Consider the following 22,742-nt stretch of genomic DNA (forward strand, 5'->3'; position numbering starts at 1 on the left):
GCCCTTCTCCTGCAGATTCCCAGTTAGTGCTGCTGCTGCTGCTGCTGAGGCTACTGCCACCACCACGGTCTCCATGACAACACCCACCTCCCTCCCCTTTCCAGCATCTCCTTTACTAGTGCTCCTAAAAGACAGAGCTGGCAGCCAATCACTAGCTCAGTAGATCAAGACAGGTAGGCTGGACAAAAGGAGGATATCTTATCCATCACATAGAAGGGGGCCCTTGCAACATACAGAGCAAAAAAATATCAATCTCAGCTGCATTATATTTATTTAACACATCATTTGAACTATTATTCTTTCCGCAGTCATCTACATACACATGCATATATCGTTATATCCATGTTTCTATTATTGTGTGTATTTTTTGTACACCTCATAGCAGACAGAAATAATACTACTAAATAACATCATCTCTTACGTATTTTGTCTGCTTTCCCAAAACAGGATTTTTTCTATTTTTTTTTTTTTTTTTTGCATTTTGTGTGGTTATTTTTATTCTTCAGACAAGTGGAGTATTGTGAAGGTTTTCTTTTTTTTAACATGAGAGCCAAATCCCTGCATTCTGCAATGCCATCATACCAATGGGGAAGCAGGTAAGACTGGGACAATTCTATGGCCCTTTTTCACTCTCCGTCTGTATTTGCAATGATGATATTTCCATGCAGTCACAATAGGGACCCTGACATAATTTATACAGGCAAACAATTCCACACATACACCGCATTGCTCTGCTGTGTCCTTTACAGTGCTGTGGATGTTCATTACGCAGGCTGCACAGAATTCTATGTTAGCTGATGTTGTATGGGAGATGAGCTTGCATGCTATCTGCATTCATAATGTGCACTGAACACTGTGTTTTAATTTGGATTTTATTTCATTCTGCAGCAGGGTCTGATCTCTCCAGGACCTCGGCTTTTGTCCCCCTAAGATGCTGAGACTGGACCCCCTGTTTATTCTGGTGGTTTCCATGTCGTATTTCAACCCCGAAAAGGCCTTGGCAGCCCCAGCTGAAAGCGGTGAGCGACCCACCCCCTCCTCCTTTTGTCCTGTGCTGTATTCCAATCCATTCTTTGCCATACAGTCTGCATGTGCTGTTATTTCACCTGCACTCTTAATGGCTATTTGCAATATCTGCAAACATTTCTTCTTATCCAATTCTATCATGTCTCCCATTTTTAGCCCCTGCCACCACAGAGCATCCCAGTTACCTCATCACAACCCATTCATTTATCCTTGCCGCTACCATTTTTAAACCTCCGAAATCCTTTGTTTATTGACTGTTTTGTTTTTGTAAATGCTCTTCAGCAGCGTTTCTCCAGATAGGCTGCAGCGTCCGATGCACCATAAAAAATATGCCATTAGGTTTTAGCCATTCCGTATGCAAGATGCCATTGTGCAGAGTGAGTTCATAGGGCTTGCACCTTGCAAGCCTGTGTTTGGTGTATTGTACTCAATTATTACTGATCTATTGGGGTTTTTTTTTATTATTATTGTGTTAATTTTTTTTTTGGGGGGGGGGGGGGGGGGTGTTATTAAATTGTTTATGCATTAACTTATGCTACCATTTGACAAGAAGACCCACAACATAGTCTACCTTAAAGGGTTAACTTATTAGGTATTATCTGTTTAGATGATTTTTAACATGACATGAAGTCTTGTTTGCTTTATAAATGTGTTCAACTGAAACATGCTGTAAGATTTGTGCTTCTCACTGGTGAATCCCAGAGGCACTACGAAGTGTTTACCTGAAAGGCTCCCTACAGTATACATGGGTGTGATTGCACTTTGTATTAACATAAATAGATATCGCACTTTATAATAGTGGTCAGTGTACAATATGAAGTACCATAGTACCATGAAGTACCATATACATTTTTTCTTACAGTGTATTCAATGCTGTACACAGATAGTTTTGTATTTCGACACAGGTATTAGAACTTGGGATGCTCAATTCTGGGATTCCGGCATTGGCCTTCCTAATTAACACCCCCCCCCCCCATCCCCCCAAAGCAGCCGCACTGCATATTTATTTACATGTACAACGGTGGTGTAGTCAGGAGGGGATGCGGTAAGCAGTGATGTTTGGTGGTGCGGGGTGATGGCGGAAGCGTGCGGGAGGCTGTGGCGCGGCCTGCGCAGCATTAGACTGCGCATGATCAGTCTAATCCCGAAATCCTGGTATTGAAATCCCAGCAATTTTGGGGCAAAATACCAGGATCCTGCCAATCCCAGGAATGGCCACCCTACTTAGAACTTAATAAACCCTAATCTGGTAACTGAACACCCGTTATGCTCATACCCACATATAGGGCCAGATGTATCAAGCTTCAAAAAGTGATAAAATGGAGAGTGATAAACAGCCAGGCAATCATCTCCTAACTGCTATACAGGCCTACAGGCTGGGTTTGAAAAATGAAAGGGAGGAGCTGATTCGCTGGTTGTTTATCCACTTTATCACTTTTTTGAAGCTTGATACATCTGGCCCACACACTCTCTGCTGGGAGAAAAAGCTGTTTTATAGAGCAAGGTATTCAAAATAAATATATATAAATTGCTATAATCCACTATTATGTGGTTCAATGAACATCGCTTACCTTTGAATTTGACTAAAGTGCCCTTATGGGAAGTACCCCCCACTTGATGGCTGAGACATTTGTTCCTAATCTGGGTACTGTAACCCCCTGGAGTGCCTCGGGGCACTTGTCGGGCTGTTTGGGGTTGGTGGTCCAGGACTAATTGAAATTATTATTATAGGCAAATCCAGTGCTTGTGGCTTCCAGTCACACAATATTTTGACAAACAAAAGCATATCCTGTCCCTCACCACATACAGTAACTGAATCTAAAGATGACATACAGTATAAACAGTGGCGGCTCTTAACTCGACAGAGGAGATGCCAGGACCCCCTCCTCTCCGGTGCCACCGCTGCTGGTCCCGCCGCCGCCTCCATCTTCTTGTCCTCTTCGTACTACGCATGCATTGGTCCCAACCTCTTTGAGGCTGCTTTGGGAGCAGACCCGTAGAATTGTATTGAGGGTCCAGGGTCCGTCGCATGCGCAGTACCGTCCGCGGTACTGCACATGCGCAGAACCCATTCTTAGGGGTTCACAGACTGCATTTGGCTTCACTCAGTGGAGGATTTTACCTGAGGGGGGGGGGGGGAGGGGGAGAGGGTTGTAGCCATGTAGCCCATAGGTAAAAACCACCACTGCATATAAACACAAATTCCTTAATTTGGTATTTTTTTCTAAATTTCTCATCAGCAGTGTCGGGAGGTGTATGGGCGGCTTATGTGTTATGTAAACGCATTATAGGGCCTATTGTTCATGGGAAAAATGCAGCCAATCCCCTACACAATGGCTGGTTTTAGGGGTATGGGTCATAGGGTCGACAGTATGAAGATTGACATACATTAGGTTGACCACTAAAGGTCGACAGTGCTTAGGGGGACACATGAAACAGGTCGAAAGGCCTAAGGTCGACAGGGTCGGAAGATCGACACACGCATTAGGTCGACAATGGGAAGGTCAGAATGATTTTTCCGTGTGTCGATGCCGATGTAAGTAGACATGGATACACTACTCAATTCTCCCTCCACCCCTAGTGGATGGTAGGGTATGAAATACCAACTGTTTTTGGAAAAAATTGTGAAAAACTCATGTTGCCCTTTTGACTGTCAACCTTGCCATGCTTGTGTAGACCTTCTGACCCTGTCGATGTATTTCATGTGCCGAACTAAGCTCTGTTGACTTTTAGAGGTCAACCTAATGTATGTCGGGTATTCATACTGCCGACCTAGTGGGCGTGTCCAGATTTAAGGTGGTTGCTGCATTTTTTTAAGCATCTGAGATATCTGATAAATATCAGGGCTATATAGTCCCATAAGGATAATACAGTATGTGTCCACACAAAGCCCACATTGGGATCCACACACTGGTCAGGATATATATGAGGGTTGAGGTCCCCATAAACTAGTCTGATCTGGGTATGGGTCTTAAAGGGACACTATTAAGGTCGACATACATTGGATCGATCACTGAAGGTCGACCGGCCTTAGGTTGACACATGAAAAAAGGTTGACATGCTTTAGGTGAACAAGGTGAAAAGGACGACACAAGCATTAGGTCGAGATTGGCAAGGTGGACAGTCAAAAGATTGACATGGGTTTTCACATTTTTTGCCCTGAATGTCGACACCGTCGACACAGACATAAAAAAAGTTCCTTCGCAAGACTCGCTGCACTCACCATGCTTCGAGCTCTATTATATTCTCCCTCCACGCCATAGTGGATGATAGGGCATGAAATACCGCCTGTGTCGGCCCATGTCAGCTAAAAATTAAAAACATGAAAAACCCATGTTGATCTTTTTACTGTCCATCTTCCCAATGTCAACCTAATGCTTGTGTCGACCTTTTGACCCTGCCAACCTTAGTCATGTTGACTTTTTTCATGTATTGACCTAAGGCCAGTCGACTTTCAGTGGTTGACCCAATATATGTCAACCTTAATGGTGTCAATCTAATGGCCGTATACCGGCTGATTGCACCCGATTCCGACCAATGTGTTAGACATCCCATCCGATCCGATGCATGGTCCCAGCCTTTGACTCGGCCCCCCTCCCGGCAGCAGCATATGGGGTTACATGCGATACATCACATGTAAAAGGACCGCATGCAATGTATAAAGAGGGATCAGATAGCCATACACTTCTGCGTGAAACATAGTAATTAAGGCTGAAAAAAGATCCATACAGCAGTCATACACGCACCGATTTTCCTGGTGCGATCCTATATACGATGAGATGCGTGCTCCCGCGGCACCTCATCGCACAGTACAAAAAGTATGTGCTGCACATACTCTTTGTACTGTCTTTTGATTGCATCAACGCATGCGATGCGATGCGATTTAGCACAAACACTTGTAACTACTGACTTGCCAGTCTGATTTGGAATTGTATGTAAAGCAAAGTGCAAAACAAGCTTTAATGACTATAATGCCTTTCATGCCTATTAAAATACAGCTACATGTGTATCTTATCAGCTTTTTTGACCCTAATGGCCCATACACACTAGACCAGGGCTGGGCAACACTGGCCCTCCAGATGTTAATGAACTACACATCCCAGGATGCTTTGCATTAGTTTTGCTATGTGGCCATGCTGAAACTGATGCAAGGCATGCTGGGATGTGTAGTTCATCAACATCTGGAGGGCCGGTGTTGCCCAGCCCTGCACTAGGCGGTATTGGCCACAATATCACTCATAAAGTACTCTCTGAGCGATATTGTGAACAATATCACCTAGTGTGTACACCATTCTTGCCTACCTGACCGACACACCTTTCTTATCAATTACCTGGCTCCCCACAGGTGATGGCAATCATACATTACCAGGGAAGTCCAGGAACAGAGCTCACCTGTGCCTACTCAAGTCCCATTGAAATGAATGGGCTGGTCACTGATTGGCTCTCGCAGTTCTCAGCCAATAGGCTCCCTGCATTCTTAGCCTGCTGTAGCCACAGTCCACACACAAGCCAGCATGGCAGGCACTAAGAGAACACTGGGCCTGATTCAGCAAGGCTCGCTAAGCAGAGGTCGTTCACTGCTTAGCAAATCCCCCCCCCACCACCACCACCACCAAATCCCCTCAGTAACATGCTGGGCGATATACACATCCCCTTGCACGGACTTTTATTTCCTTCAGTCAGCTGAAGACGGGGCTGGCGCTGAAATCCTGTGACTTCCAGCGTTTTCATGGGTACACCCTGCGACCGTTTGAGGGTGGTAACTTAGCGTTTAATGGGAGTGCCCCAGAAAGTGCAGGTGTTCCCAGGACATTGGTAGGGGCCTCCTTCTCCCTAAGGCCATTGCAGCGCCGATTAAGCCCCTTATACAGGGGGTGATTTCAGCATGAATCGCTGGGAATATGGTCGCTGAGTGACCATATCCCCGTGTGTACGGGGCGACGGTCAGGGCCGGATTTGTGCCTAGGCCCGTGAGGTACCGGCCTCAGGGCGGCACCAATTAAGGGCGGCAGGCAGGCTGACATTCTGTTAAATAGCAGCATGGCAGAGCAGGTGGGCAGCGCCGAGTGACGAGCGCCGCCGCCGCAGACATGAATTATCATATGTTGGCGGCAGCGCCGCTCGTCACCCCCCCGCTGCCCACCCACTCTGCCATGCACATTACATCACCGCTTAGTGGCTGGGTCCGACGGTCCCCCTCCGTGTCCGAAAATGGCTCAGGCTCATTGCTGCCGGCTCCCGCCCATTGGCTACTCTACACACACACAGTCTATTGGCTATCTATGTGTATCCAGCAGCTGAGCTGAGCGGCGCGCAGATCATCCCTGCGCTCAGTCAGTCACAGTGTGTGAGCCGGAGAGACTGACTGAGACACTGTGCTAATCACTGTACTAATAAGTTCCTCCCTCCCTCCGGGTATTAAGGTGGGCTACAGTTAAATTTTAATGAAATATACATGTATATATATATATATACATAAATATATAAATATAAATATAACAATGTATATACATATATGATAACATTAAAATAGGGGGGGGGGGCGGCTCAGAAATGTTGTGCCTAGGGGTGGCCTGACCCCTAAATTCACCCCTGGCGACGGTCACTGGGAGTGCACTCCCAAAACCAGCCCGGAAGTGATCGCTGGTCACAGGAGCATATGCCTGCGACCAGCTGCTTCCCCTGGAAGATCATCACTGGTCCCTGATAAAAATGGGACACTCAGCAATTTGGTCGCTGAGCGATATATATCCGTGTGTATGGAGCTTAAGTCCTGGCTTACTCGTCACTGTGAACAGAGGGGAAAACCATTTGATGATGAGTGATCCAAATAATTTTCCCCTCATTTGCACGGCTGCTAACGAACTCACAGCCGTGCACATGGGCGGGAATTCACATGTGCGGGGCAGCAATCAGGTCTGAATTGTGCTGTGTATCTGACCTGCACTAACTCCAACCTGCACTAAATCTAATGTGCACTGTATCCAACCCGCACTGTATCCGACTCAAAGTGTATCCTCCCCTATATCCCACAGATAAACTATGTTGTTTTTATAGTTGGAGAAAGTTGTGGCCCTGCTTAATAAAAATGCTTATTGTTGGGGGCTTAATGTGTGGCTCAGCACCCCGAGGAGGGAGTTACAGACGTGGTGTGGCAAGTGCTGGGGGCATGTGAGCTCATGTATGGGCATCTATGTCTGCTGTTGTTATTTTGCACATGGTTTGGCATCTTGTTTCTTTGCTGTTTATTGTCTACCATTATTGAGCAATGTAATACCATACATGATTCTTAAAATGTCTATGTTTTATTGTTTTCTATTGAAAGTACTCAGGAGTTGGTTCAATTGGTTATTGCTAATACATTACTAATTGGCAAATTAATTGTAAACAGAAATATCTGCCGTGTGTTTGTGCTGCTGCTTTGTTTCATTTTTTTTTTTTTTTGCCAGTCAGCCTAGTCTATTTTGGTGAACAGTGGTGGTCGAAATTCATTAGAAATGAATGAAATATTAAAGTTATTGAGATTAATAATATTGTAGGAACAACAAAATGTCAAAATGAGGTAATTTTAGCACAAAAAAACACCAAAAACACGTGAGATGGTTTGTTAAAACTGAAGAATTAGAACCAAAACATGGGTTCAGCACACATCCCTACTGAGTAACAATTAGTCAATTACAGATGTGTCTGACAAGTTACAACTGTATTTACGTTTTCTGACTTGCTGGTAACAAAGGCTATTTTCGTCTAGTTTTATTGTTTTTTTTTTATACTTTACCCATTGAGGCATATTTATCTATTATTGGGTTTTAGACCTTAGAATTATAATTCCTTATTGCCACTATATGAGAAATGATGTTAGCCTTAGATGTATTAAGAACAGTGGCGGAGCCTACCTCACAGTTTAGAGGGGACTTCTGGTACATCCATCTGCTCTGCCCAAAGTCCACATCTCCTGAGGTACTGGCCACACTGACTGCGACACTGAAGATAGAATAACAGCAAGACTAGGCTTGGGAATGCACAAAAGCTGCAGTAAGGTTTCGATCCTATTAGTTTCAGATGATTCACGAATGCAAATTATCACGACACCGTGCACTCTTTATGGTGGAAAGAATTTGCCTAAAAGGGCTTGCACCTATATAGGGATGCAAGCAATTTTAAGCCAATTCGGCCCAGCAAAGGGTGCGAGATCAGCTTAATTAGTGTGCCATTGCCAGAGTTTAAACGCATTCAAATGACACCTCACACCCATCGGAGCTAATAGCATAAGTGTCACTGGACTTGAAAAGAAACCCCACTATCTTCTATAAACTTCAGCCCATAGAATCGCATTACGGTTGGCATGGAAACCTGCCCATACACACTTTCTCCCTTGCAGACCATGCAGTCCCTAGGAGCACATTAGGGGGGAGATTCTCTAAGAATCTCCGCCCCCCTTCGCCGCCCATCGCATATTTAATTATCGCATATGCTGTAACATATGCGATAATTAAGGCAAAGGACAGCTCTTGCGTTAAGAGCTGTCCTTTGCGGTGAGAGTCGCCGGGTCCCAGCAGGTCCCGGCGGCTCCCCCCTCCCTCCCACACCCGGCGCTGCTGCTGCTGCACCGGGCTCTCCTCCTCCCTGCACCCGGAAGAGGATCAGTGCAGGGAGGAGGTCACAGGTCCGGGCAGCACTGCGCTGTGCTGCCCGGACACAGGTGAGGGGGCGATGCGTGGCGGCGGGGGGTCGGCGCGGGGCGGCGGAGGGTTGCGATAGAAGCCCATTGGCTTCTATGGGGCATCGCCAGATTTTTCTGGCGATGCCCCCCGCCGCGGTAACCCGGCGGGGGATGCTTACAGCATCCCAAAATGCGGTAAAAACCCCGATAACGGGGTTTTTACCGCATTTTTAGATTAGAGAATCTCCCCCGAGAGCTGGCAGAAAGGCTTTCTATTTGGGATACGGTCACTAGGTCTACAAGCATTAGGTCAATAAGCATTTGGTTGACACCACTAGTTCGACATGCATTAAGGTCGACATGACTGAAGGTTGACATGCAGGAAGGTCAACATGACTAAAGGTCGACATGGATTAGGTCGACAGGTCATTAGGTCGACACAATCATTAGGTCGACGTGGTGAATGTCGACAGTCAAAAGGTCGACATGGGGTTTTTCAATTTTTATTTCAGCCGACATGTGCCGACAGACGGTATTTCATGCCCTACCATCCACTTAGGGCGTGGTGGGAGAACAGAATAGTGTGCCCAAAGCATGGCGAGCGCAGCGAGGGGACGCGGTGCTACGTTTCAGTGCCCATGTCATGTCGACCTTCTAAATATGGTGCCAAGGAAGTATTCTGAAGCATGATAAATCTTACAATATAGTGGCCCCCATAATAATTGTATTAAAAAATGGGAGAACAGCAGCATATTTGGGCGATATCTGCTGATGAACCCCCATCATAGATTCCTAGAGATGTTTATATTATGTGGGTATGCCCTGAAAACAGGATTTCCCACAAAATGTGTGTAATAAATAATATTAAATGTGATCCTTAATCTTGATATGTTAAATGCGTTCTCTGGCTGTTCAGCACTGTGAAATGTATTGTAAATAAAACATAAGTATAAGAACTTAGGGCCTTATTTTGGTTCATTCTTTCTGACAAAATCCTTCTTAGATGGGCAAAACCATGTGCACTGCAGGTGGGGCAGATGTAACATGTGCAGAGAGAATTAGATTTGGGTGGGGTTTTACTTCAAAGTGTGATCTATATTGCAGTGTAAAAATAAAGCAGTCAGTATTTTCCCTGCACAGAAACAAAATTACTCACCCAAATCTAACTCTCTCTGCACATGTTACATCTGCCCCCCCCCCCCTGCAGTGCACATGGTTTTGTCCATCTAAGAAGGAATTTGTCAGAAAGAATGAACCAAAATAAGGCCCTTAATATGTGATTCTGTAATGTACAGTACACAGTAGAGGCACAATAGCTAACAAAGGACCTTTAAAAATGAGCAAGTGCCAACGAAAACAGCTGAGACAGCATAAAGTTTGCATTTTTTAAATTTGAAAGACTTTGGATGGGTCATTAAAATAGCTTCTTGTGAATGACAAGCCTATAAGTCTTTGTTATGATGATGGGTTTCTTGTTTTTTATACTTATTAAGTAGATGTTTAAAACAATTCAGAAATGAATTCAGTAGTCTCTATAGAAATGTGCACACTACTGTAATGGGCCCTACACACATGCCGATGTGTGTAGGGCGACCTAGCTGTGCTATGTCGGGCCGTTCTGCTCCGAGTCTCTCAGCACACAGAGCTGACAGCCCACACACAGAGCGAGCTGTCAGCTCTGTGTGCTAAGCGAGCAGACAGCGCCAGTGGGAGAACCCTGCCGATGCCGATATTGATGGACACTGTTCAGCAATCTCGGCCAGCGACAAAGACGCGCGGGGACGCGCATTGCTGTCGATATAGCCCCCACACACACACCAATGTGAGGGCATTTTCTAAGCGACTTTGTCAAACTAAGCAAAATCGCTTAGAAAATGCCTTAATATCGGCATGTGTGTAGGCCGTATTAGTACGCCATCATTCTACACTCATGATCAACAAGAAAGAAACATTTTGGTCTGTTTATCTATCTATCTATCTATCTATCTATCTATCTGATTAGGGGTCACAGCCTCCCCTATACATTAATTATAATTATATTTTACCTATGTGCTCTGTAGATGTGTATAGTAGCAGAATCACGAGCACACCTGCAGCATTGATGTAACTCTGGGGTAGATTTATTAATATTGCCCTAAGGTTCCTTAAGGGCGCAGGTTCGCTTCACCACTTTATGGTGGTGAAGAGAACCTGTCTATCGCCCTAATCTATTAATGCTCAACTGTACGTTATGGGAGTGCGCTATCCCCTCCTGCCGGGGATACGCTTCCTCCCATAACGTTTGTGCGCTCCCCCCTTCTGCCGAGTACTGCGCATGCGCCGGTTACCTTGTCAGGCGATGTGTACCCGGCGCATGCGCAGATACATCCGTAGCACGGCGGTGACCAGCAGGCGCCGGGGAGAGAAACCTCTGTCAGCCGGGCAGAGGACCAATAAAGTTTTTTTAATGAACAAAAAAAAAAAACCTCAGTTTAAACTACTACACAGCGCCAGAAAAATCCGGCGCTATGTACAAGAGCTAAAAGCAGCAGCGCGTGGCCACAAAGGATGTTGATAAATAAGGTATGAGGCAGGCGCCCACTTCCCCCTAAAGTATATACGTTACCCCTCCTCCCCCATAGCGCCGAGCGTTACACACCCGCATCGCGGGTGTCATAAATGAAGTGAAGCATTATCCCCTGCTTTAGCGTGCGGGGATAACGCATATGCCCCACAGCGCTGCTTCATAAATCTACCTGACAGGTCTTTATTCACCCTGAGGCAGACACTAAGTGAAAGTAACACGAGACTAACCAAGAAGTAAAGGCCCCCATACATTAGTCCGACTTGTCCTAGGGACAAGTCGGAACCTGATTTCCCCTGCAGCTCCCCGGGAGGGGGAAGCACGATTAGGCACTTGATGTGCCAAGGTTTGCATATGATAAATCGCATGGATTTATCATATGCAGTCCCCGGGGAGCTGCAGGAGGAGGGAGCCGTGCAAGGGGCGGCAGTGGGATGCCGGCTAATTGAGAGCCGAGCAGGGAGAGGCTACATAGGGACCCGGGCAGGAGGAAGCTGAGTTGCGGTGGGGTGACAGCGGGAGGTGAGCAGGGAGAAGTTGAGAACTTGATGACATGACGCTGGCTGTCGGGCAGCGCCGCAGCGGCGGGAGCCGGGAGGAACGGATAACTTGGTGAAAAAAAAACGCCCATAGAGATGACTAGCAAGCCATTGTCTGTTTCTCCCGGCTCCCACCGCTGCGGCGCTGCCCGGCAGCCAGCGGCATGTCATCAAGTTCTCCCTGCTCGCCTCCCGCTGTCACCCCACCGCAACACAGCTTCCTCCAGCCCGGCGCCATATGCAGCCTCCCCCCTGCTTGGCTCTCTATAGCCGGCATCCCCGCCCGCTGCTGTCCCCCTGCATGGCTCCCTGGCTGGGCTGCACATAAGATTTGGCAAATCTTATGTGCAGCCCGTCCGACCTCCCAACCCCGATCCGATGCGCACGGGACCGTGCATCGGATCGGAGGGGATGTCTACAAGTGCGATTTGGGCCGATTTCACTGCCCGATTCATCCGAATCGGGTGAAATCGTTCCCATATCGCATAGTGTATGGGGGCCTTAAGTCCCCTCAGCATGACATCATCTCCCAGGATGCACTGCATGCATTTACATCCCCCCTTTTAAACAGGAAGGATACAAACATGAATGAAACAAATACAACAATATTAGGCATGAGCAAAAGAAAGATTAATGTAATGCCAGCACTAGGCATGAAATGGGTTAAACATCCCAGGCTTTGTGTGTGACCATTAGGGAGCATGTGACTAGGGGATCCAATAAGGTGCTTGGGAATGGCAGAGCTAGCTGAATATGGGGTCAGGAAAGGGAGGAGTCTTCCTCTCTTTCCTGCTGAGATTTTCCCGCCCCCCCCCTCTTCCCTGTGATAATCGGTTTTAAATGGGGGGGGGGGGGGTTTCGGGGTGTTTTAATCGCGTTGGCTGATAGGCGGGAAAGAACAGCAGGTTAATAGTTTATTAGCCTTCATTACCCGTTTATGCAACGTATATAGATTGTTTTCGGTGCGCTCGCCTATCCATTGACTTAGGCCTTTCGCTCGATCTCCCGCTCGGGGGCAGCGAGACCACCTGGCTGGGTGGTAGTCAATGTAGTAGGTCGAGTGGATACCGCTTGGTAGGGTAGTTTTATTACGTATGCTGAGTTTGGGGGTGGAGTTTAGTTTAGTAGCCGTTCTTTCTTGGCCACCATTTATTTAAATTAGTTTAATCAAATCAAAAACTAGCTTAAATATTCAAATAATAAATCAGCTAACAATTACTGCCAAACCTATGTCTCCGAGTCTTTATTTCAGGTTTAATGTTAAGATAAGTTAAGGTTTAACATGCTAGAGGTACATACACATGAGGTGCTAGGATGTTTAAGATATCATACAATAAAGTCTTAAAACTTTGGGTTGGGTTTGGACACTCGGCCCGGTCTGGTAATGGTATACTGCAGGGCTGGGCAACACCGGCCCTCCAGATGTTGATGAACTACATATCCCAGCATGCCTTGCATCAGTTTCAGCATGGCCACATAGCAAAACTAATGCAAAGCATCCTGGGATGTGTAGTTCACTAACATCTGGAGGGCCGGTGTTGCCCAGCCCTGGTATACTGGGAACCTATAGGAATGTCTGCGGTGACACCAGAGGGCTCTACTACTTCAGGAGCGGCCTCTGGGGAGGAACTGTCCATGTAATGTGGATCATCACTGACATTGGTTGCAGCTGTGGCAGAAACTGATGAGTCAGGCTGTGTAAAGCTTTCCTCAGGTACACTTAACAGATGGCGGCGGATGCATTCATAGAGGGCATTATCAGACTGTACCACATAGTGCATGTGCTGCAAAGTGTCTTTTCAGCTTTGAAATTACCATATGACTTGTGGTGCTGGGCAAGTAGTTTATCTCGAACCATCCTTAATAGGAAACAACTAGTACCAGGTACTCCTTCCCCCTCCATTCGAATAAATCAGCTGCCAGAAGGGACCATGGAAGATCAGGAATGTCATGGAGCAATATTCGCTCCTGAGGCTGGTGTGGACGTAAAGCATTGCAGGGTGCACAAAGCGAAACAGCGCTGTCAATGTCACCGTACATGGAGGGCCAGAACGCAGTTTCACAGGCCCTACGTTTGGTGGCCTCCAGGCCTGGCATGGTCCTGGTGCATTTGCTGGGTATAGGACTTTTGAAGGGCAGCCGGGATCACAAAGCGGTGACATAGAAACATAGAATTTGACGGCAGATAAGAACCACTTGGCCCAATCTGCCCCTTTTATAAACATTTTAGCTCAAACCATATTTGATCCTTATTTTTGTGTAAGGATATCAATATGCCTATCCCAAGAATGTTTAAATTGTACTACTGTATTTGCCTCTAACACCTCTGATGGGAGGCTATTCCACTTATCTACTACTCTTTCTGCAAAGTAATTCTTCCTCAGATTTCCCCTGAATCTTCCTCCCTCTAGTTTCAGTGCATGTCCTCGTGTTCTGCTGCTCCTCTTCCTGTGAAGAATGTCTCCCACCTGTACCTTGTTAAAGCCCTTGATATATTTGAAAGCTTCTATCATGTCCCCCCTTTCCCTTCTCTGCTCCAAAGTATACATATTAAGATCTTTTAGACTTTCCTGGTACGTTTTGTGATGTAGGCCAAGCACCATTTTAGTTGCCCTTCTTTGTACAGTCTCTAATGTATTTTTATCCTTCTGGAGATATGGCCTCCAGAACTGAACACAGTACTCTAAATAAGGTCGTACCAATGACCTATACAGTGGCATTATTACTTCTTTCTTTCTACTGCTGATACCTCTCCCTATGCAGCCAAGCATCTGACTTGCCTTCTTCATTGCTTTGTAACATTGCTACCTGCCTTTAAGGCCCCTGAAATAGTGACACCTAGATCCCTCTCTTCCTTAGTAGTTTCCATTATAGTGCCATTTATTCAATATTTAGTTTAGTGACCCCGCAGGATCATACCATCAGACACTGGGGGAGATTCTCTAAAACTCGCCACCCAGCTCCGCCCCCCTTCATCGCCCATCGCAATCATAATTATCGCATATGTTCTAACATATGCGATAATTATAGCAAAGGACAGCTCACCGCAAAGGACAGAGCTGTCCTTTGCGGTGAGAGTCGCCGGGTCCCAGCAGGTCTCGGCGGCTCCCCCCTCTGCTGCTGCTGCGCCGGGCTCTCCTCCTCCCTGCACCCGGAAGAGGATCAGTGCAGGGAGGAGGTCACGGTAACCCGGCGGGGGATGCTGAGAGCATCCCAAAATGCGGTAAAAACCCGATAACGGGGTTTTTACCACATTTTTACCTTAGAGAATCTCCCCCACTGTGAGCTCATCTCTCATACAGTAGAAGGGGCGAAGACAGTGCGGCAGTTCCTTAGAAGAGGATGGCCAGCCATTGAGGATCATGGCAGAGAGATGTTGGGAAAGATCATCCGCAAGTGTAGCAGCACGCAGCTCTTCCAGCAGCTTGGTAGGGAGCACCTCCACAGCCATGACCTCATATTCATCCTCTGCATTGTTCATGTCAGTAGTCGAAAGGAAGGCTCTAGATAGACCATCAGCAACGAACATTTCCTTGCCTCGCTTGTATTCGACATCCAGGTTGTACCGCTGCAGCTTGAGCATCATGCCCTGAATATGGGAGGAGGCGGAGTGGATAGGCTTCTTCAATATAGTGATGGGGGGCTGATGTTCAGTTTCCACTGTGACAGGACGGCCATAGATAAAGTCATGGAAACGAATGCAGGCGAACACCAATGCCAATAATTCTTTCTCAATTTGTGCATACTTGGTTTCAGTATTGGTGAGGGCCCTGGAAACAAAAGCCACTGGCCTGCGGTGTTGGAGGCACACAGCCCCTAGACCACTCTGTGAAGCGTCGGCGGAGAGGACAACCGGGTCATGCACGTTGAAGTATTGCAGAACTGCTGGATTTGTCAGCATGGTCTTCAATCGATCAACAGCAGCCGTGTGTGTGTGTCTAGCCAACACCATTCTGAGTCCTGGTGGAGCAGCTGGCGCAGAGGCGCAGTGGTTTCACTGTATTGCGGAACAATCTTGGACAAATAGTTGGTCATCCCCAGGAAGCGCTGTAGTGCCTGTTGGTCAGCTGGAAGCGGCATTTGCAGGATGGCAGTGACCTTATTCGGGTCTGGCTTGACGCCTTGACTGGTGAGCATGTGGCCCACGTACGCCACTTCTGTAACTCTGAACTTACATTTGTCTGGGTTGAGCTTGAGGTTCAAAGCACTGGCCCGTTCAAGCCCTGTGGCGCAGTCACTGGTTGTGTTCTTCCATAGTATGGCCCCATATCAGGATGTCGTCTACGATGATGTCACAGGGATAGCCTGCAAACAGTTGCTCCATACAACGCTGGAAGACCTCACTGCCCATAGTGATTCCATAGGGAATGCGGAGGAAGACATACCGCCCTATCGGGGTCATTAAAGCAGTGAGCAGGGAGGAAGCTCTGTCCAACGGGATTTGCCAGAAGCCGCACTTTGCATCCAGGGTACTGAAGACTGTGGCACCAGGCATGTCAGCAATTACTTATGTACTGGATCAATGCAAAGACGTACAGTCCCATCTTTTTTTTATGCGGCCACCATGTACCACTCATCCAAGTACTCTACACTGTCACAGACTGTCATGCGAATTGTGTCACACCCTGAATCCGTTTCAACCTGGTTAATCGGCCGGGGTGGGTGGCTATAGCGTGACTCAGACTGTCGCTTTATGGAAGTTTGTTCTCTGGAGCGGCAGCACCTTGCAAAATGATTCCATTTGCCAAGTGCGTTACATCATTTATCATATGCGGGGCAGCTTTGCCTGTCAGGAGGGTGCTGTGCTGCGCAGTTCCCACATGTGGAGGATCAGTGTGGAACAGCCGCCATGACATACACCTCATCGTCATTTTTTAGTTCCCTTGTGCCATTTTTAGACTGTCCATGTAGCATACAGATGCTTATGGAAGTTTCTAATGTGAGGCCCTTCTCCTGCAGAGAAGCTCGTCTGTGAGGATACCGAAATTGCACTTCTTTCCCAGCAGCTTTAGCGTGGAGACATAGGATTGTATAGTGTTATCACCTTTTGGTTTGTGCTGTTGAAGATATGTCTGTCCATAATGACATTCTTTACAGGCATGCAAATCTCCTCAAACTTTGTAAGTAGGGTGTCAGGATCTTCTCTGTCTTCTACATCAGTGTATACAAAAGCATCTGACTTGTCCACAGCATCGGTGCCTGCGAGGTTCAGCAGCATGTATGCCTGGACTTTTTTGATTTGTCTGAAAGACTTGCTATGCAGTACACGTGCCATTCCAATTTAAACCTCAGCCAGTTGTCAGCAAAGTTTTCATCAAATATCAGCAGATCTATTCTTTTCAGACCGTGTGCCATGTCAATCCCTCTTCTGACACCATGTAGATGTGTATCAGAGGCGTAACTATAGCACCGCAGCCCCCGCGGCCGTGGGGGGGCGCTGTGCATGTGTGGGCGCCGGGGGGCTGTGGTGCTATAGTTAGCCCCCTCCCATCCGCCCATCTGCCGCCTGCCCATCCGCCGCCCGCAGCCTTACCTGACTTCACTGGTCCTGTCCCGGCTCCCTTGCTGGCTTCATTCTTCTGCTAGTGAGATGGACCACAATAAAATGTCCGCCCCATATAGCAGACAGTTCTCTGAAACTGTCTGCTGTATGGGGGCGGACATTTTGTGTTGGTTTATCTCACTAGCAGAAGAATGAAGCCAGAAAGGGAGCTGGGACGGGACCAGCAAGACAGGTAAGGCTGCGGCGGGGGGCGCCCCCCATTAACCGCGGGGGGGCGCCCAATTCATAGTTACGCCACTGATGTGTATAGTAGCAGAATCACGAGCACACCTGCAGCATGGATGTAACACAAGTCTTTATTCACCATGAGGCAGACACTAAGTGAAAGCAACATGAGACTAAGCAGGAAGTAAGCGTGGCGAGTGCAGCAAGCTCCGCGAGGGGAAGCGGAATATTTATTATTTATTTATTAACAGTTTCTTATATAGCGCACACAGATTCCGCAGCGCTTTACAGAGCATAGTTATAATCAAAAACACATAACAAATTACATTACAAGACAGTTTAGGACAAGTACATGATTTATATGGATAGTTGCATCAGGGGACAAGACACTGAAGCAATCATCAGGGTGGCAGTGGTTTATATATTCTAAGAAAGGCACATGAGGAGAGAGGGCCCTGCCCGTGAGAGCTTACATTCTAAAAGGGGAGGGTTAGACAGACAGGGGTGACACAGAAGGGGAAGAAGTGGGCATAAACAGTAGGTTAGGATGAGAGATGGTCAGGTTTTAATACACGTCAAGTAAAAGGGATTAGGTGCTCATTGCCAGGTGTTTTGTGCTCATTGCGAGGAGTTTATGTACTCATTACCACGGGTTCCATACTCAATGCCAGGGGTTTCTTGCTTGTTACCAGGGGTTTTATGCTCATTGCGAGGGATTACTTGCTTGTTTATGGGGGGGGGGGGGTATTAGAATGCACACCCACATCACCAGCTCTCTTACCTAATGCTGAGCACCCGGCTCTTGATGCTGCCACTGGAGAGCAACTGAGTGCCATCTCTCTTACCTAACGCTGAATGCCTGACTCTTGGCTCTGCCGCTGGAGAGCCACCAATCACCTGGCTCTCCTCCCTGGGCATGGATGCCGAAAGCTACCTAGCACCTGGCTCTCAACCCTGTGTCTCCTAAATTAAGTTAGCTCTCCCACCATGCATCTGCCCTCTCTCACCCTGCAGCTGCCCTCTCACCCTGCATCTCATCTCCCACCCTGCGTCTTCTCTCCCACCCTTCATCTGCCCTCTCACACTTCGTCTGACCTCTCTCACCCTATTTCTCTTCTATCTCCCTGCATCTCCTCTCTCTCCCTGAGTCTCCTCTCTCTCACTGCATCTCCTCTCTCTCCCTACATCTCCTCTCTCTCCCTACATCTCCTCTCTCTCCCTACATCTCCTCTCTCACCCTGTGTCTCCTCTCTCTCCCTGCATCTCCTCTCTCTCCCTGCATCTCCTCTTTCTCCCTGTGTCTCCTCTCTCTCCCTGCATCTCCTCTCTCTCCCTGCATCTCCTCTCTCTCCCTACATCTCCTCTCTCTCCCTACATCTCCTCTCTCACCCTGGTCCCTCTATGTCCACCTCCAACCCTGTGACCCCTCTTCCAACTTGCATCTGCCCTCTCCCACCCTGCGTCTCCTCTGTCTCCACTCTCCCTGGTCCGTCTCCCCATTATGTCCACCTCTCATTATGTGTCTGCCCCCTCTCACCCTGCTTCTGCCCCCTCTCACCCTGCATCTGCCCCATCTCACCCTTCTTCTGCACCCTCTCATCCTGCACTCATATATGATAACGGTTGACCAAAGAGCACGGGCAATCCGTAAGCCAAGAGATTTCTTGTGGGAAGCACACTTTTATGGCAATAATTAGTAATGAATATTTTAAAACGTAACTTTTATTTCCAGTCTCTGTACTTGTGTAGTTTCACGGCGGCAGTTACGTAGTTAGCGTAGCGTTCCTGTCAGAATCAGCAAAGTGTTCCCGTGGCCAGTGTAGTCAGCGTCCCTGTCAGAATCAGTAGATAGCGTAGTCAGTCGAGCATGTTCCCATGGCCGCTTAAGCAGTCAGTAGTCAGTCAGGCGTCCCTGTAAGTATCAGTATCTTCCCGCCCGTTCGCGGCTACCCGGAGCTTACGTAGTTAGCGTAGTCAGTCAGCGTTACGCAGTTTGCTTAGTCAGTCAACGCTTATTACATTGTGTGGGAACTATTCACCATTTTAACCTGCCTGACATGACAGGTGTGAATGTGTTCCTGAAACACCCCCACTATCCACGCCAGCCCGGAGCGTGGCGAGTGCAGCAAGCTCCGCGAGGGGAAGCGGAATACACGTCAAGTAATCAGTGTACCCTCATGGGGCATGCTGCGCTCGCCACGCTTCGGGCTCGGTGGCTCACTGCGCTTGCCACACTTTATAAAATCGACTTTACGCCGACGTGGATAGTGGGGGTATCAACAAGTAGGGAGGACGCGTACCGCATCCCCTTGCAGGGCTCGCTACGCTTGCCACAATTCGGGCTGGCGTGGATAGTGGGGGTTTGAAATGGAGGCATTTGCCAGTATGTAACATGGAGCACTGGCAAATGCATCCTTTATTGTGCATGAAACGCAGGGTTGCCGTAACCTGCCGCTATCGTTACTGAGACGCATATGCATCTGAGATGCTCCTGCGTCTCAGACAGATGTAGCTTCTCTCCGCCGGCGCCCGCATGATCCCCTCTCCGCCAGCGTCCGGTAGCGCAGGGGATCTAGCGGTTACCGGCACTGTGTGAGAGGCGCACACTAGGCTTGCCAGGGACGCCGGGGACAGAGCTGCAGCTCCCAGGGACAGTACGGTGACTAGCTGCCTGACGCGGAGTCACTACGCTGACTATGCTAGGCAGCCATTGGGCTACGCTGACAAGGTAGCTTAGCCTACGCTGAAAACGTAGCGTAGCCTGCCGCTGTGAAACTACACAAGTGACTAAATAGCTCAAATTAGTCCACAGATAATTGTGTGTGAACAATTAATAAATAACTACTGAATGTTATTAAATTATATTCATACAGTAGAAAGTGGTGGTATGTCGCTCTTTGAAATTAGCGCCTATTAGCGCGAGGCCCTGAAATAGGGCCTATTCAAAACCTAAAATAGGATCACGCAGGTCCTCAAATAGGACCTAGTTTGACAAATTTAGTGTGATGTCATTAGGTCATTGAGTGAAAAAACATTCATAGTGACATCATAAACAATATCTCGCTAGTAATCAATGGCTTTGTGGAGTATAGCTTTATAATGTTCGATTATGATAATCAACACAGGTAGTGTGTATATGAGGCATACACAGGTATTACAGAAGAGATTTAGTACAACGTGTTTGAGATCAATCTCTTTCTGCTGCCTTGCGTCATCAAAAGTTCGGACGGAAGGTGAAAGAAGATATTGACACGTTGGTGGAAAAGAAATTGTGCAAGGAGGACACTTCTATCTGTAGTGTTAGAGATGTGGACCATTGTGTTCTTTTTCCCCATGTTTCCATGTGTTTTTTTTTATCACTTTTTTTGTTGTTGTTGTTGTTGTTGTTGTTGTTGTTATGGGAGCCATTGTATGTGTTTTTTTTCCCTGTGGATGACAATGTGTGTTTTTATTATTACTGAACAATTATCGATCAACTGCATCTAGATTCTAGAGTACAGAATGTGCTAGGCCAGTCAGAGAAAAAATTTAGAGTGAGATTTAATATGATGAGAGATTCAGAAAGTGAGAGATTTGGTAAGAAATCTCCTGTTTTTTTAAAGCGGCAATTATTTACACTGCTAAATCAAACGGGTTTTGCAATGTAAATGATTGCCGCTTTAAAAAAACAGGAGATTTCTTACCAAATCTCTCACTTTCTGAATCTCTCATCCTATTGAATCTCACCCTCAGTGTCTTTTCTGATCACTAGCCGTTCTCAAGTCCATTATCCGGAAGTCAGCCTCTGGCAATGGTAACCGTCCATTTTCTGGGAGGGTCAGAGAAAACTCCGGCATGCCCAGGCATTGTCAGGGAGGGTGAGTGACATCAGCTCTGGCCTCGGTCAGCCTGTAGGTTCTGAGTTAAGCACAGACTGGAAAAATCATTCGATGGTGAGTGAGTTGGGATCTGTGACATTTTCTCAAGCCAGTCACAGCCATGCACAGGGCGGGATTTCACTCTGGCAGGGCGGTGGCTATCAGATTGCAGGGCTCTGCAATATCGCAGAGCAGCGATCAGGTCTGAACAACCCCCTATGTTTCTTTAGTTTATTGCTGAAATTGGCACTGAGGAAAAGCAGTACTGCCTTTATATATAATATAAATATTTCTATAAATGGACTCCAAGAAGAGCTATAATAAGGAAAACTAAGGCAGCTAGTTTTCGTTGAGTAACATGTAATGAATGTAACCAAATGCCATATTTTTGTAGTAAAATGACAGTATACAGTAATCCATCGTGTTTGCTCTATAAATTGGTTTCTGAAAACTCAAGAGCAAAGCGAAACAGCGCTAAACAAAATGGAGTTCCCATAAAGATCAATATAAATCAAAGTAATTAGTTCCCTGGTGAGACATACTTCACAGTCTGTGCTGTGTTCCTCCTGCCGGTGTGAACAGTGTCAGCTGCAAACTACAGTACACTGCCCTGCCAGGTCCCAGTACTGTATTGTCTCTACTGTTCCAAAGACGTGCCTCTTCCCAGTCAACGGACCCCACAAAGGTTAAGAGTCAGATGCATCTCTGTTCATGGAGACTTATGGCGCGTTTCTTTATGTGGAGCTCCGACAAATTCTCCAGAGGAGTCTATGTAAAGTTGGTATGTGCTGAAACCACTTGGTGAAGAAATTGGCCGGTCTGAGGCAGGTACATACTGTATTTTATATGATGGATGAAGGTCTCCACCGCTGCTTCCAATGACTCAAAATGAATTTGACCTTGGTTTGTGGAAACACAAACCAAGGTCGTCTGCAGTGCTCCTTGTCTTCCAGGGACAGTCCCCTGTTCTAAAACTCTGCAAACCACTTAGTGGTTCGTGTTTCCTCCTGAAAAGCAGCTTACAATATAAATCTCTCCTTCAGTTGCAGACCACTGTTACACACCGCTATTGCAGACCAAGATCTTGGTCCTCCAATGGCCATTGGCCTCTGCTGAGCTGTATAGTGTGTTTGGGAATAAAAGTAAACATGCTCATAGGCAAACGCAAGGGGGGTTTCTGGTTGCCCGGAGACCCCCCTTCTCTTCGCAGGTGGCTCAAATTATGACAACAATAGTAATGCTATTTAATACTAGAGATGCCACCACATCATGCATTTTAAGTAAGAGGGCAGACTTATGGCACATGCCCAGTGGTAGCAGTTTGCTGTGTGTGTGGTTCGGAGTCCTCAATAAGTGCACAGGACCA

General features: G+C 47.2%; 1 protein-coding gene across 3 annotated transcripts in view; it reads left to right on the top strand.

Annotated features, from left to right (window-relative positions):
• The first annotated feature begins 212 nt into the window (after nucleotides 1–212).
• The window catches only part of LMTK3 (lemur tyrosine kinase 3), an 83,744-nt gene continuing 61,214 nt past the window's right edge, over nucleotides 213–22,742 (top strand). For all 3 annotated transcript variants that reach the window (XM_083162621.1, XM_083162623.1, XM_083162622.1), the window contains exons 1-2: nucleotides 213–596; nucleotides 889–1,019. In XM_083162621.1, the coding sequence (XP_083018747.1) occupies nucleotides 932–1,019 (88 nt within the window). In that variant the 5' untranslated portion in view covers nucleotides 213–596; nucleotides 889–931. The remainder of the gene's footprint in view (nucleotides 597–888; nucleotides 1,020–22,742) is intronic.

Source organism: Crinia signifera, chromosome 19 (assembly GCF_055691185.1).
Source record: "Crinia signifera chromosome 19, ASM5569118v1, whole genome shotgun sequence".
In the NCBI taxonomy this organism is placed as follows: domain Eukaryota; kingdom Metazoa; phylum Chordata; class Amphibia; order Anura; family Myobatrachidae; genus Crinia; species Crinia signifera.